At 52.2% G+C, this 11,382-nt stretch overlaps 2 protein-coding genes across 5 annotated transcripts; one reads left to right on the top strand and one right to left on the bottom strand.

The window, feature by feature from the left end:
- Window positions 1-1,573: 1,573 nt before the first annotated feature.
- On the bottom strand, window positions 1,574-4,419 carry LOC132476375 (putative protein T-ENOL). 4 transcript variants are annotated; one of them, XM_060078287.1, is made up of 4 exons: window positions 4,276-4,419; window positions 3,734-3,822; window positions 3,284-3,428; window positions 1,574-1,661 (listed from the first exon to the last, which is right to left on the bottom strand). In XM_060078287.1, exons 1-4 carry the CDS (start codon window positions 4,304-4,306, stop codon window positions 1,582-1,584), a joined length of 345 nt encoding a protein of 114 aa, XP_059934270.1. In that variant the 5' UTR covers window positions 4,307-4,419; the 3' UTR covers window positions 1,574-1,581. The 4 variants fall into 4 exon arrangements, 3 of the variants coding, with proteins under 3 accessions (XP_059934270.1, XP_059934271.1, XP_059934269.1); XM_060078288.1 differs by lacking the exon at window positions 1,574-1,661 and adding an exon at window positions 1,957-2,236; XR_009530134.1 differs by lacking the exons at window positions 1,574-1,661; window positions 4,276-4,419 and adding an exon at window positions 1,957-2,236 and having other exon boundaries at window positions 3,729-3,919.
- A 436-nt stretch (window positions 4,420-4,855) lies between these two features.
- Window positions 4,856-9,918, top strand: CDIPT (CDP-diacylglycerol--inositol 3-phosphatidyltransferase). The gene is made up of 6 exons (XM_060078285.1): window positions 4,856-5,322; window positions 5,422-5,556; window positions 6,296-6,449; window positions 6,888-6,969; window positions 7,556-7,637; window positions 7,757-9,918. The coding sequence occupies exons 1-6, from the start codon at window positions 5,280-5,282 to the stop codon at window positions 7,900-7,902; spliced, it is 642 nt and encodes a 213-aa protein (XP_059934268.1). The 5' UTR covers window positions 4,856-5,279; the 3' UTR covers window positions 7,903-9,918.
- Window positions 9,919-11,382: the final 1,464 nt, after the last annotated feature.

The following is an 11,382-nucleotide window of genomic DNA, read 5'->3' as shown; positions in this document are numbered from 1 at the left end:
GGGCTTAGTTGCTCTGCGGCACGTGGAATCTTCCCGGACCAGGGCTCGAACCCATGTCCTCTGCATTGGCAGCCAGATTCTTAACCACTGCGCCATCAGGGAAGTCCTTTTTGGCATTTTAAGCATATCTGCCGTTATGTGTCTACCAAGTATTAGATTTGCAGCTTTTCATAAACAATGAGCTTGTTTGGTTTCCCACGGGTGTCCTTTTCTACTTTACTTTTGAACGTTATAGGGAATTTACAGCCTGTTTGTCTTTTTTTTTCTCTTTTCTCTTTTCTGCATTGGGTCCTCGTTGCTGCGTGCAGGCTCTCTCTAGTTGTGGCAAGCAGGGGCTACTCTTCGTTGAGGTGCTTGGGCCTCTCATTGCAGTGGCTTCTCTTGTTGCAGAGCATGGGCTCTAGGAGCGCAGGCTTCAGTAATTGTGGCACACGGACTCAGTAGTTGTGGCTCGAGGGCTCTAGAGTGCAGGCTCAGTAGTTGTAGCGCACGGGCTTAGTTGCTCCGCAGCATGTGGGATCTTCCCGGACCAGGGCTCGAACCCGTGTCCCCTGCATTGGCAGGCGGATTCTTAACCACTGTGCCACCAGGGAAGCCTCAGCCTGTTTGTCTTAAAGTCTTTCTCCAAATCAACTGCATTTTCCTTAATTAAAATTTTATAATTAAATATAATGAAACATTTTTAGGACACTCAAAAGAGGATTGGATTTTAGAACACGAGGCAAACTGACCTTGATGATAGCCTAAGTTTTTTTGGCATTTATTCTGTGCCAGGCATTGTGATGAGCACTTTGTATGCATTATGTTTTTAACTCTCACAAGGCCCTTGTGAGACAGGGACAATTATTCCCATTTTTCGGATAAGGAAAGAGAGGCTGGGAGATGTGAACTGACTTCCTTAGGAGGCTCCAATAAGTGGCCAGACTGGGATTTAAATGCAAACGTCACAAAGCCTACTGCACTGCCTTCTGGTTAGTAACAGGCATGATGTGTTCCATAGCCATGCGGCTCCAAAACGTGGAGGGGAGACCTCAACACTGACACTGGTGGCCGGAGGGGCTCCTCAGAGGCAAAGGTGGACCTTCTCAGATGCCACAGGCACCTTAAGGTGCTGGAGTTTGGCTGGGAGGCTGGGTCTGGACCCATGAACTCATCTCTGCCAACAGGTTGATGGATAATAGGTTGATATCTGCCTGAATTAAAGCCATTCCACAGGCTTCCCTGGTGGCACAGTGGTTAAGAATCCACCTGCCAATGCAGGGGACATGGGTTCGAGCCCTGGTCCAGGAAGATCCCACATGCCGTTGAACAGTAAGCCCGTGCGCTACAACTACTGAGCCTGTGCTCTAGAGCCTGCGTGCCGCAACTACTGAAGCCCGTGCGCCTAGAGCCCGTGCTCCACAACAAGAGAAGCCACCGCAATGCGCAGCCTGCACACCACAACGAAGAGTAGCCCCCGCTCTCCACAACTAGAGAAAGCCAGCGCGCAGCAATGAAGACCCAACGCAGCCATAAGTAGATAAATAAATAAAAAATTTAAAAAAAAATCCATTCCAGGGGAATTCCCTGATGGTCCAGTGTTTACGACTCCACGTTTCCACTGCAGGGGGTGCCAGTTTGATACCTGGTCTGGGAAGTAAGATCCCACATGCCACGTGGTGCTGCGAAAAAAAAAAAAAAAAGAAAAATCACTCAAAAAGAAAAAAAAGCCATTCCAATAATATGCCCAAGAAACTAACACACCATTGTAAAGCAATTATATTCCAATAGATGTTAAAAAAAAAGGGAATAGGAACATTGTAAAACAATTGTACTCCAATAAAGATGATTTTTTTAAAAAAAGGAATAGGAAATAAATAAATAAATAAAATAATATGCCCACATATCTGGCAAAAAGGGGGAGGGGCACTCCTCCCACATCACCCCACAGAGAGCACTGCCCAGCCTGAGAGGAGGGAAGGATCTCTGTCACTTTATTAAAGTTTTTGATTTCTGGTGGTGTCCTTGCTAGCTGAGGGTGGAGAGGTGTGTGATGGTTCCAGAACCCTTTGGAGGCTTCAGGGGTGATGTTGCTCATGACCAGGAATCACCCCAAAACCGAACTGTTGAATGAGTTGTGAAAGAGGAGCTTTGATGCATGTTCTAGAGGAACAGAGCAGGGGGAGGGCACGAGAGGCCAAGAGCAGCACCAGAGTTGGGATCATCCTCCAGATGTCAAGTTGCTAGGCAGAGCTACCTAGAAAAGAATAAGAGTCTTTTGACTTTAGATTCAAGGTTCATGTCTTTTAATCTTTCCATCCTTCACCTATCCATCCAACCCCTATCCCCCATCCATCTATTTATCCATCCATCATTCCCCACCTATCCATCTATCCATCCACCCACCATTCTCTTTCCATCCATCCATCCATCCACAAATCTACCCATCATTCCCTATTCATAACAGACACCTAATAAACATTTGCTGAGACTTCCCTGGTGGTGCACTGGTTGAGAAACCGCCTGCCAATGCAGGGGACACAGGTTTGAGGCCTGGTCCGGGAAGATCCCACATGCCGCGGAGCAACTAAGCCTGTGCGCCACAACTACTGAGCCTGCACTCTAGAGCCTGCGAGCTGCAACTACTGAGCCCGCGTGCCACAACTACTGAAGCCTGCGCGCCTAGAGCCTGTGCTCCACAACAAGAGAAGCCACCGTAATGAGAAGTCCACACACCACAACGAAGAGTAGCCCCCGCTCGCCGCAACTAGAGAAAGCCCGCGTGCAGCAACGAACACCCAACACAGCCAAAAATAAATAAATAGATAAATAAATAAAATTTTAAAAGTCATTTAAAAAAAATAAAATAAACATTGCTGTCAGTTCCTTCTCTACCTTCTTCATGAACCCCTCTCTCCTCCTCTGCCAACCCCTTACTTGGAGAGGTTCTCCAAGGCTCCATCCTCAGCGCCCCTTATCTTTCTCACTCTGCACAACGCTCCATCCCCCCACCCCACCCCCCACCAGGGCAACTGCACACCCTTCAACTGCCAGCTTCCTCCTAGATCAGATCTCTATCACCAGCCCAGACCTTGTCACTGAGTTCTGAAGCCATATTTCCAACTGTCTACAGAGCATTTCCACCTGGAATTCCCAGGGGCCCCTCACACATCATCTGTCCAAAGGCAGGAGTGTGCCTGCCATGCCCCAGGAAGAATGAGAAGGCTGGCATGACTGGCAGCAGGGACTGGAACTAGGGGTATCGGAGGGTCTCTGGACACAAGGGTCCTGGCGTGGGGTTCACCGTGTTGGGATATCTGAGTCCCTTGGTCTTGTGTCTGTTTTTCCTTGATGGGCACAGGATTCATGTGGTAGGCAGCGACAAACAAGGCCTCGTCAGTGAGTTCTGTGCTGATCTGTGTCAGGAATTCCTCAGAATGGGAAACCTTCTGGAAAAGGGAAAGACAGAGGGGCTCAGCCTGGGAGTTCCTACACGGGAGTCCTGGGTCTGGAGGCTCCCAGGCTGCAGGCTCTGGGTCTAAGGAGTCTGGTATTGGACGGCTGGGTCTTGCAATTTGGCCTGGAAGGTCCTGGAAGTGGAGGGCAGCCTTTGGGGACCTCAGGGGCCTAGTGCTGGGGGCTCTGGGCTCAGGGCTGAGGCTAGAGTTTCCAGGCTGGTGGTCTCAGTGCCCTAAGCCTAGGAGCTCTCCACTTCACCCCCACCCCAAGAACTCCTCTCCAATGCTCACCGGACCTTCACCCAAGGAGGCTGCAGAGGCTGTAGCTTGGGATTGCCCGCTGCCCCTTTTCTCCACATTCCTGGTAGCAGTGGATGCCATCCCCCTGGGGACAGTGGAAGCTCAGGTTAGGCTGCGAAACCAGCCCACTTCTCCCAGACCCAACACACCACCATTCCCCGCGGCCTTGGAGAACTGTGTCAGTTCTCTCTCTGAAAAAAAGAAAAAAAAAGAAAAGAAAAGAAATCGTTGCCTTAAATCTTCCTGGGGAAGGGAGGAGGTGGGACTCCCACAACACCCGCCTCCCGCCCCCCTCACTTCGCCCAGCAGGGGCCTCTCTTCCCTTCTCCCCACCCAAGACCCTTCCCAAGACAAGGCAGCCCACTTGCCGCCCCCGACCTGGCAAATGGGTCGAAATCTTGGGCTACTCGGCAGGAGGGGAGGCGGGGAGGTCTAAGGAGCCCTTTTATGGGCCGGGGGCCGGGGGATTTGGGAGCTGGGGAGGAAGGTTGGAAAGAGGGGAACCCGGATTGGCGCCGCTACCCGTTGCTATAAAAACCTTGGCGTCTGCGGAGGTTCAGCAGCACCATTGCCAGGAGACTAGGGATTCTAGAACCAAAGCTGGGAGGGCATTTTCCCAGCTTGTCGCATTCGCTCCTCCGGCCTCTCCTCCACCCCCTTTAGGTCCCTCCTTGGGGGCAGTGACCCCCGCGCCAGTGGCCTTGAGAAACTTGGGAAGATCACGTAGGGTGGAGCCTGGCACCTAACCCTCCCACCACTAGGGGCACGCGAGAAGCAACCCCACCCGAGGCCGCCCTGCAACCTCCCTGGCTGTCATCTCTTGGCGTGGAGCCTGCGAGAGAAAATGGGGGCGGAGAAAGGGGGGTGGGGAAGAAAAAAGTGTGGGCTGTGCCAAATAACCTGGCCTCTCGGGGGTGCAAAGAATCGGGAGGGCGGGATCTTTTTTCCTTATCTTTGTCTTCAGGAGTCATATCCTCCTCAGAAAGGAAAGTAGAGACATTTTACCTAGGCCTCCTTCTCTTTTGACCTCTCCTTTTAAGTTCCTTCCTTTGCTCAGCGTTGATGGTTCTTTGCCCCCTCTCCTCCCTCTGTACTTTGGTACGAACCGATGGAAAGGGGCGGAAGGAAGAAAAGGAAAAGGAAGAGGGCAGGTCTTAAAGGGGACGCAGCCATTTCTTAAGCCTCTTCTTCCTTTCTCCAATTTTTCAAGGACGAACGCTGAAGAGTAGGTTCCGGAAGCTAAGCACAGCTGGAGGAACAGGGGCCGCAGCTGGAGGCACGAGCGCCGGCGGGGCAGGCGGAGGCCAGCGTCTGCCCAGAGGAAGGGCGTGGTGTGCGCGCCCTCTGTGCCCCGCGCACTGCTGTGTCGGCCCATGTTACGGCAGGCAAAGAGCTTTAACATCTGGGACCCGGCTGGGGCAGCGGGGACCTGCGCGCAGTGGGCGCGGCCGATGAGCCGGGCTGGAGGGTGAGCCTTCTGCCGGGGCTGGGAGAGAGCTGGCACCTCCAGATAAGGCCCAGGGCGGCCAGGGGACCTCCGCGATGCCAGGCGAAAATATCTTCCTGTTTGTGCCTAACCTCATCGGTGAGTGCTACCCGCGGCTCCGGGCCGAACGGGAGGGCTAGGGGCCTTGGGCAGGCTCCCTGATCCTGCCCTGTCTCCCCCCGCCGTCTCAATCCCAAGGTTATGCCCGGATTGTCTTCGCCATCATTTCTTTCTACTTCATGCCCTGCTGCCCTCTCACGGCCTCCTCCTTCTACCTGCTCAGCGGACTTCTGGACGCTTTCGATGGACACGCTGCTCGAGTCCTTAATCAAGGTGACAGACACCTTTTCTCAGCCAGCCTTGAGACCCAACAACCCTCAGCCCCCTTTTCCTGCTTCCTCAGGACCTCGGGGTGGGCGGGTACTCGGGAATCAGAAGGCTCTGTCATTCCCATCTCTGTAGAAAGCAGAATAGAATGGCTGATTTTGTAGCAGAAGGAATTTAAGCTCGCTGTGGAGAAGAACTCATTGATAGCGAGGGGTGTGAGATACCAAGACCCGGCATGGCAGTGCAAGTGCTGGAGGCCTCTCTGAATAAAAATCCATTCAACAGGTGTTTTGGGGGCATCTACTGTATGCCAGGCACAAGCCATAAGGATTCCAGAAAGCATGTTTAGAGGGAGGATGGAGAGGGAAGGGAGATGGTTTCCGGAGAGATGATTAATTTTTTAATCTGTTCTTCAGACCCACCTCTAAGACTTCCCTAAGACTTCAGGTCTCCTTGTCTTGAGACCTGGGTCCTTGGTTCTGGGATTGATGCGTTGTAGTGCTTCCTCACTCCCTTCTACACTGTTTTCTCTACACTGCCATGCTTCCTTGTTTTATGGTGTGGTGACCCTTGACCTTTGACCTTCGTATTCCAACGATAGCAGTCTGCTTTCCTCCCCAGGCAGTGGATTGTGGGCCTTTTCTCTCTTAGACTCTGCATCAGAGTGATACACTAAATATGGCCTCTGTCACAGATCCATTGCCCCCTTACAGCCCCCGTCCACCTAATAGTTGCCATTTTTCAGGAACCCGATTTGGGGCCATGCTGGACATGCTGACAGACCGGTGCTCCACAATGTGTCTGTTGGTCAACCTGGCCCTGCTCTACCCTCGCGCCACCCTTCTTTTCCAGCTCAGCATGAGCTTGGATGTTGCCAGCCACTGGCTGCACCTCCACAGGTCAGTGATTCTGGGGGTGTTGACTGGTTGAAGAAGACACTACGGTGGGGAGGGGTGAGACCATATGGGAGGTGTCTTCAGGCTTCTTGGGAGGTCTCCTTTTTAGCTTTGCTTTGTTGAAGGACCCTGGGCAAATCGCTGAATTAGCGACAGTCCTGTTTTACAGTTGGATTAAGTAATCCCTAAAACCCTTCTGAGGATTCCAAAGAGTTAACATCCCTTGGGAAGGGGCATGGGGCTTTTGAATCCTGATTCTTCCCCCAGCTACCCAGCTAGGTAGTGTGACTTCGGGCAAGACAGTGGTCCTCAGCTGTGCCCCAGTCCCTCCTCTGTTCAACAGAGGCAATCCCAGTACCTACTTTGTGTGGGTTGAAATGTGGATTAGGTGGGCATTCGTAGTAATGAAAGCTCATGGATTCCGCCTACTTTCTCCCCAAGTTCTGTGGTCCGAGGCAGTGAAAGTCACAAGATGATTGACCTGTCTGGAAATCCAGTGCTTCGCATCTACTACACCTCCAGAGTGAGCATTTGCTGCCCCTCCCTATTCACTTAGCTTACGGGCAAGTCCTGGGCTGAGCCCTGGGCCCAGGGTGGGACTGGTGGGAAGGGCTCCTGGGCTGAGCCCTGTGAATTGCTGGAGAAAGCAAGTGGGCCTGAGGCCCAGGTGCGCCCAGGGAGAAGGAACTGAGTGGCTTGAGGGGAGACGGAGGGAGGAAGAAGCCAGAGAGGTGTGCAGAACCAGCTCTCAAAAGGCCTTAGGCCGTGAGAAGGAGTGTAGTCTTTACCCCGGGTGGGCTCGAGGGTGTAACACCTCCAGGTAAGGCCCAGGGCTTCAAGGGGGCAGCCCTGTAAAAATATCTTCCTGTTGGTTTGTAACCTTGTGGTGTGGTGAGTGCTGCCCACAGCTCCGTGCGGAAGGGGAGGGTGAAGGGCCTTGGGTAGGTTCCCTGATCTGCCCTGTTCCCCCTATGCCCACCCACATCCTACCCGTACCGCCCTGCACCCCTCTTTCTGCAGTACAGTTCCTGGCCCCCCGGCCCCTAGTTGGGGGATCGGGGGCACTACCCTACCCTCTTGCTTAAGCAGCCTTTTTGCTGTCTGTGCAGCCCGCTCTGTTCACCCTGTGTGCTGGAAATGAGCTCTTCTACTGCCTCCTCTACCTGTTCAGTTTCTCCGAGGGACCTTTAGGTAGGAGATGAGGGGCTGGGCAGGAGGATGGGAGGGGGTTGGGCCTGCCCGGGGAGTCGAAGGCCCCTCCCTCACCCACATCCTGTTTTCTCTGTATCGCCCTTGCTCCCTTCCCACAGTTGGCTCTGTAGGTCTTTTCCGAATGGGCCTCTGGATCACAGCCCCTATCGCCTTGCTCAAGTCCCTCATCAGTGTCATCCACCTGATCACAGCCGCCCGCAATATGGCTGCCCTGGACGCAGCAGATCGTGCCAAGAAGAAGTGATCCTGGAACCTCCAGCCCCTGGCTACCCACCTGCCCTGGGAGTCTCACTGTGCCACGCGGCACCCCTGTCCCTCCTAGGAGGTCCCAGGCTCACGTCTTCCCAATGTGTCGTCCAACCTGCTGGGAAGGGGGACCAGCCTCTTTGGTGATGTCATGTTCTCCGTAATCCTGGGGACGAGTCCCACCCCTGTGATCTCCAGGGACCTGGACTTCAAATCAGGAAGGATGCTCAGGAGGCCCCACCCACACGGGCAGTGCTCCCGGGGCCCCAAGAGAGCTGTCTGAGGATCGGGCATAGTCACACCTGCTGGCTCAGCCCTGGGATCTGGCTTGGCTGAGACCTTAGGGACACTTGAGTAAGGGAGGTGGGGTAGGGGCCAGGTTTCCCAAAAGGCAGGGGTTCAGACCTCTGCCCCTGGCTAGATAGAGGAAGCCTGTGGGTACCATGGCCCAGAGAGAAGGTGCTGTCGAGATCCCCATTGCAATCTCTGTCCTGGCTCCGAAAGCCTTGATTATAAAGGCGGGAACATCACTGTTCTGGACTTGGTTTCCTTTGAGATAGTCCTGGACCAGGGCCTGGGTCGAGGGGAGCTTGGGGGAAAATGATGATCCATCTGGATACTTTGCCCGCAGTATTTTACTGGCTGGCTCCTTCCTGTCATTCCTCAGTGACCTCAGAGAGATCCCCTCCCTGCCACCCAAGCGCATTCCATGTCCTCTGCCCACCTGCTTTATTTTCTTTACAACACCGTCACTGGCTATCTACCTTTACTTGTGTACCTGATATTTTCTACCCTCACTAAAATGTAAACTCCACGAGGGCACAGACTCTTCTTGTTCTTTCTCTATCCCTACAAAGAAGATTAACCTTGACCTGACATATCGTAGCGGCTTAAATACTCACAAATAGATCGGTTGGTTTCTCAGAGTGTGGTCCTTAGACCACCTGTGGGATATTTCTTGAAAATTCAGCTTCTTGGACCCTGTGCCAGACCTTCAGAGTTGGAAATTCTAGGGATGGGCCTAGAAGTCTGAAGTTTTAATAAACTCCAGCTGATTGATTATTCTTCCCAGTTACACTGAGAATCACTGTTCCCTCTTAAACAGTTTTTTGGGTACTTATCATAGGAGACATTGTCCCAGGCATCTGTCCCTGGCAGCTATCCCTGCTATCTGAGCAGAAAGCTGTCTGGCACCAGCTTTCTTTTTAAGACTGCATTGAGCCTACCATATATGCCAGACCCTGTGCTGGGGCTTCTTTGCAGATATTACTTATTTTGTCCTTGTAATCATTTAGCCAAGAGGGCCTCATGTCTGAGAGGGCTGAAATTTATCAGATGTGTATTGAGGGACTTCCCTGGCAGTCCATTGGTTAGGGCTCCACGCTTCCACTGCAGGGGGCACAGGTTGGATCCCTGCTCAGGGAACTAAAATCCCACAAGCTGAAAAAAGATGTGTATTGAGCTTCAACTGCTCTAGGCCCAGGGGATTCAGTGGAAAGGAGGCCACAGTATAGCCAGAAAGGAGATGATGCAGTTAGGGAGGTGCTTGTTGGGGGATAGGGTTAGAATGTGCTGTAGTGCTTTGGGTGTCTTAAGTAGAAATCTGGTAGTAGTAATTGGGGCGGGAAGGGTTAATGCAGAGGAGAGGATTGATTCTCAGCTGAGGGAGCCGGGAGGCCAGAGAGCGCCCTGAGCAGTTGCCAAATGGAAGCGACTGATGTGCTGGAACACCGAGCACTCGGGGTTGGTGGCTGGAGAGCTGAAGAGAGGTGGGGTGGAAGCCTGCGGCAGTCTGAGGAACCCAGGAGGGCTTTTGGACTTCACCCTGAGGGCCACACGGAGGTGCTGAAGGAATCTTTCAAAATAATGGGTAAATTATTCACATGTCAAAATAGTAAATTGCACACATTACAGAAGGATGACGAAGTCTCCTGCCACTTTAAGCTCCCAGTTCTCCCCAGAGGCAACCACTGCTACTCACTGATTCCGTGTCTAAATAAATTCTTCACGTCTACGCGTATTCTGTATTTTAAAATTCATTTTATATATTGGCTGGTCCGCTAATGAAACCCAGCAGGACCCTGTGGGGCTCCCAGGTACAAATCCTTTCTGTGTCTCCTGTTTCTTGTTTGTAGGAAATAGGCTTCATTCAGCCTCCCTGACCTTCCCTGAGTTCCAAAGGGCAGGTTCAAACAGTTGCTAATCAGAGAAGGGAGGGAATGGGGAAACAGGGGAGGAGATGTCAAGAGACAATAGTGCAGCCTTGGGGCAGGGTCCTGGTTCCTCCTCAAGGAATATAGGTAACAATATCTTTTTTTTAAATTAATTATTCTACTGCACGCGGGCTTTTCTCTAGTTGCAGGGAGCTGGGGGCTACTCTTCGTTGCAGTGCGTGGGTTTCTCATTGCCGTGGCTTCTCTTGTTGCGGAGCATGGGCTCTAGGCGCGCGGGCTCAGTAGTTGTGGCTTGTGGGCTGTAGAGCACAAACTCAGTAGTTGTGGCGCACGGGCTTAGTTGCTCCACGGCATGTGGGATCTTCCGGGACCAGGGCTCAAACCCGTGTCCCCTGCATTGCCAGGCGGATTCTTAACCACTGTGCCACCAGGGAAGTCCCAAGATAGGTTATTTTTAACTCATGTTAAGGCCTAATCAAGAGCTCCTGACTGGGAGCTCCTGAAGCAGAGATTCAGGGACTCAGGCTCCTCCTGACTTACAGTTCTGTGATTTTCAACACAAAGCTTCCAAGAGCACCCTGCTTGCCTTCATCTCATGCAGGCAGAGGTGCACCTGGAGGACTGCCCGAGGCTGGTTTATGGGAAGGCAGGGAATTGGCACGTGCTACCGCCACTCCCGTTCCATTGGCTGCAACTCAAGTCACGTGGCCACATCTACATGCAGGGGAGGTTGGGAAAGAGATTAGTTGTGGGACTAGGAGGAAGAGCAGATAGATTTGGTAGGCAGCGTCTTACCATACAGAGTGTGGTTTTGCTGTTTAAAGACAAATTTTTCTCATACAAGGCGTACTTCAACAAATCAATTTATTTGGTATTCAACCAAAGAAAAGCCATTTGCTCCAGGGCTGGAGGAAAACAGTCTGTGTTGATCTTCATCACAGATCACACCATTCTGTATTTAATGGGCAATTTAAGGGAACTTCAAGGATAAATGTGGTACCAAGGGACTGACTGAGAATTGGGCTCCGGTGTGAGCTGGAACTCCACTGTATTTCCAGCAAGGCCTGTTTTCCAACCACAGAAGTATATCTTGTCTCCCCCACTCTACAATAAGTGCTGGGGAGACAGTGAAAACCTGTCTTCATTAAAAAAGCTTCTATTACCTTATTGGATTTCACAACTTTATGAGGTACATGTAGTCAGGATAGGCTAGATTATGCTGTGGTAACACCCCCCCCCTCCGCTCCCCTGCCAAATCTATTACTTAATACAGTAAACATTTCTCCCACCTGCTGCATGTCTAT

This window comes from Mesoplodon densirostris, chromosome 16, assembly GCF_025265405.1.
Source record: "Mesoplodon densirostris isolate mMesDen1 chromosome 16, mMesDen1 primary haplotype, whole genome shotgun sequence".
Taxonomy (NCBI): Eukaryota; Metazoa; Chordata; class Mammalia; order Artiodactyla; family Ziphiidae; genus Mesoplodon; species Mesoplodon densirostris.
The sequence above is the reverse complement of the archived record's forward strand: the minus strand, read 5'-3'. Positions and strand labels throughout refer to the sequence as shown.

Coding starts and splice junctions, on each gene's coding strand:
- LOC132476375 (XM_060078286.1), bottom strand. CDS start 4,306: ATGGTGCTGCTGAACCTCCGCAGACGCCAAG. Junction 3,823..4,275: donor GAACCTCCGCAGACGCCAAG/GTTTTTATAGCA, acceptor CACTGTCCCCAG/GGGGATGGCATCCACTGCTA. Junction 3,429..3,733: donor TGCAGCCTCCTTGGGTGAAG/GTCCGGTGAGCA, acceptor TCCCTTTTCCAG/AAGGTTTCCCATTCTGAGGA.
- CDIPT (XM_060078285.1), top strand. CDS start 5,280: ATGCCAGGCGAAAATATCTTCCTGTTTGTGCCTAACCTCATCG. Junction 6,970..7,555: donor GCATCTACTACACCTCCAGA/GTGAGCATTTGC, acceptor CTGTCTGTGCAG/CCCGCTCTGTTCACCCTGTG. Junction 7,638..7,756: donor TTTCTCCGAGGGACCTTTAG/GTAGGAGATGAG, acceptor CCCTTCCCACAG/TTGGCTCTGTAGGTCTTTTC.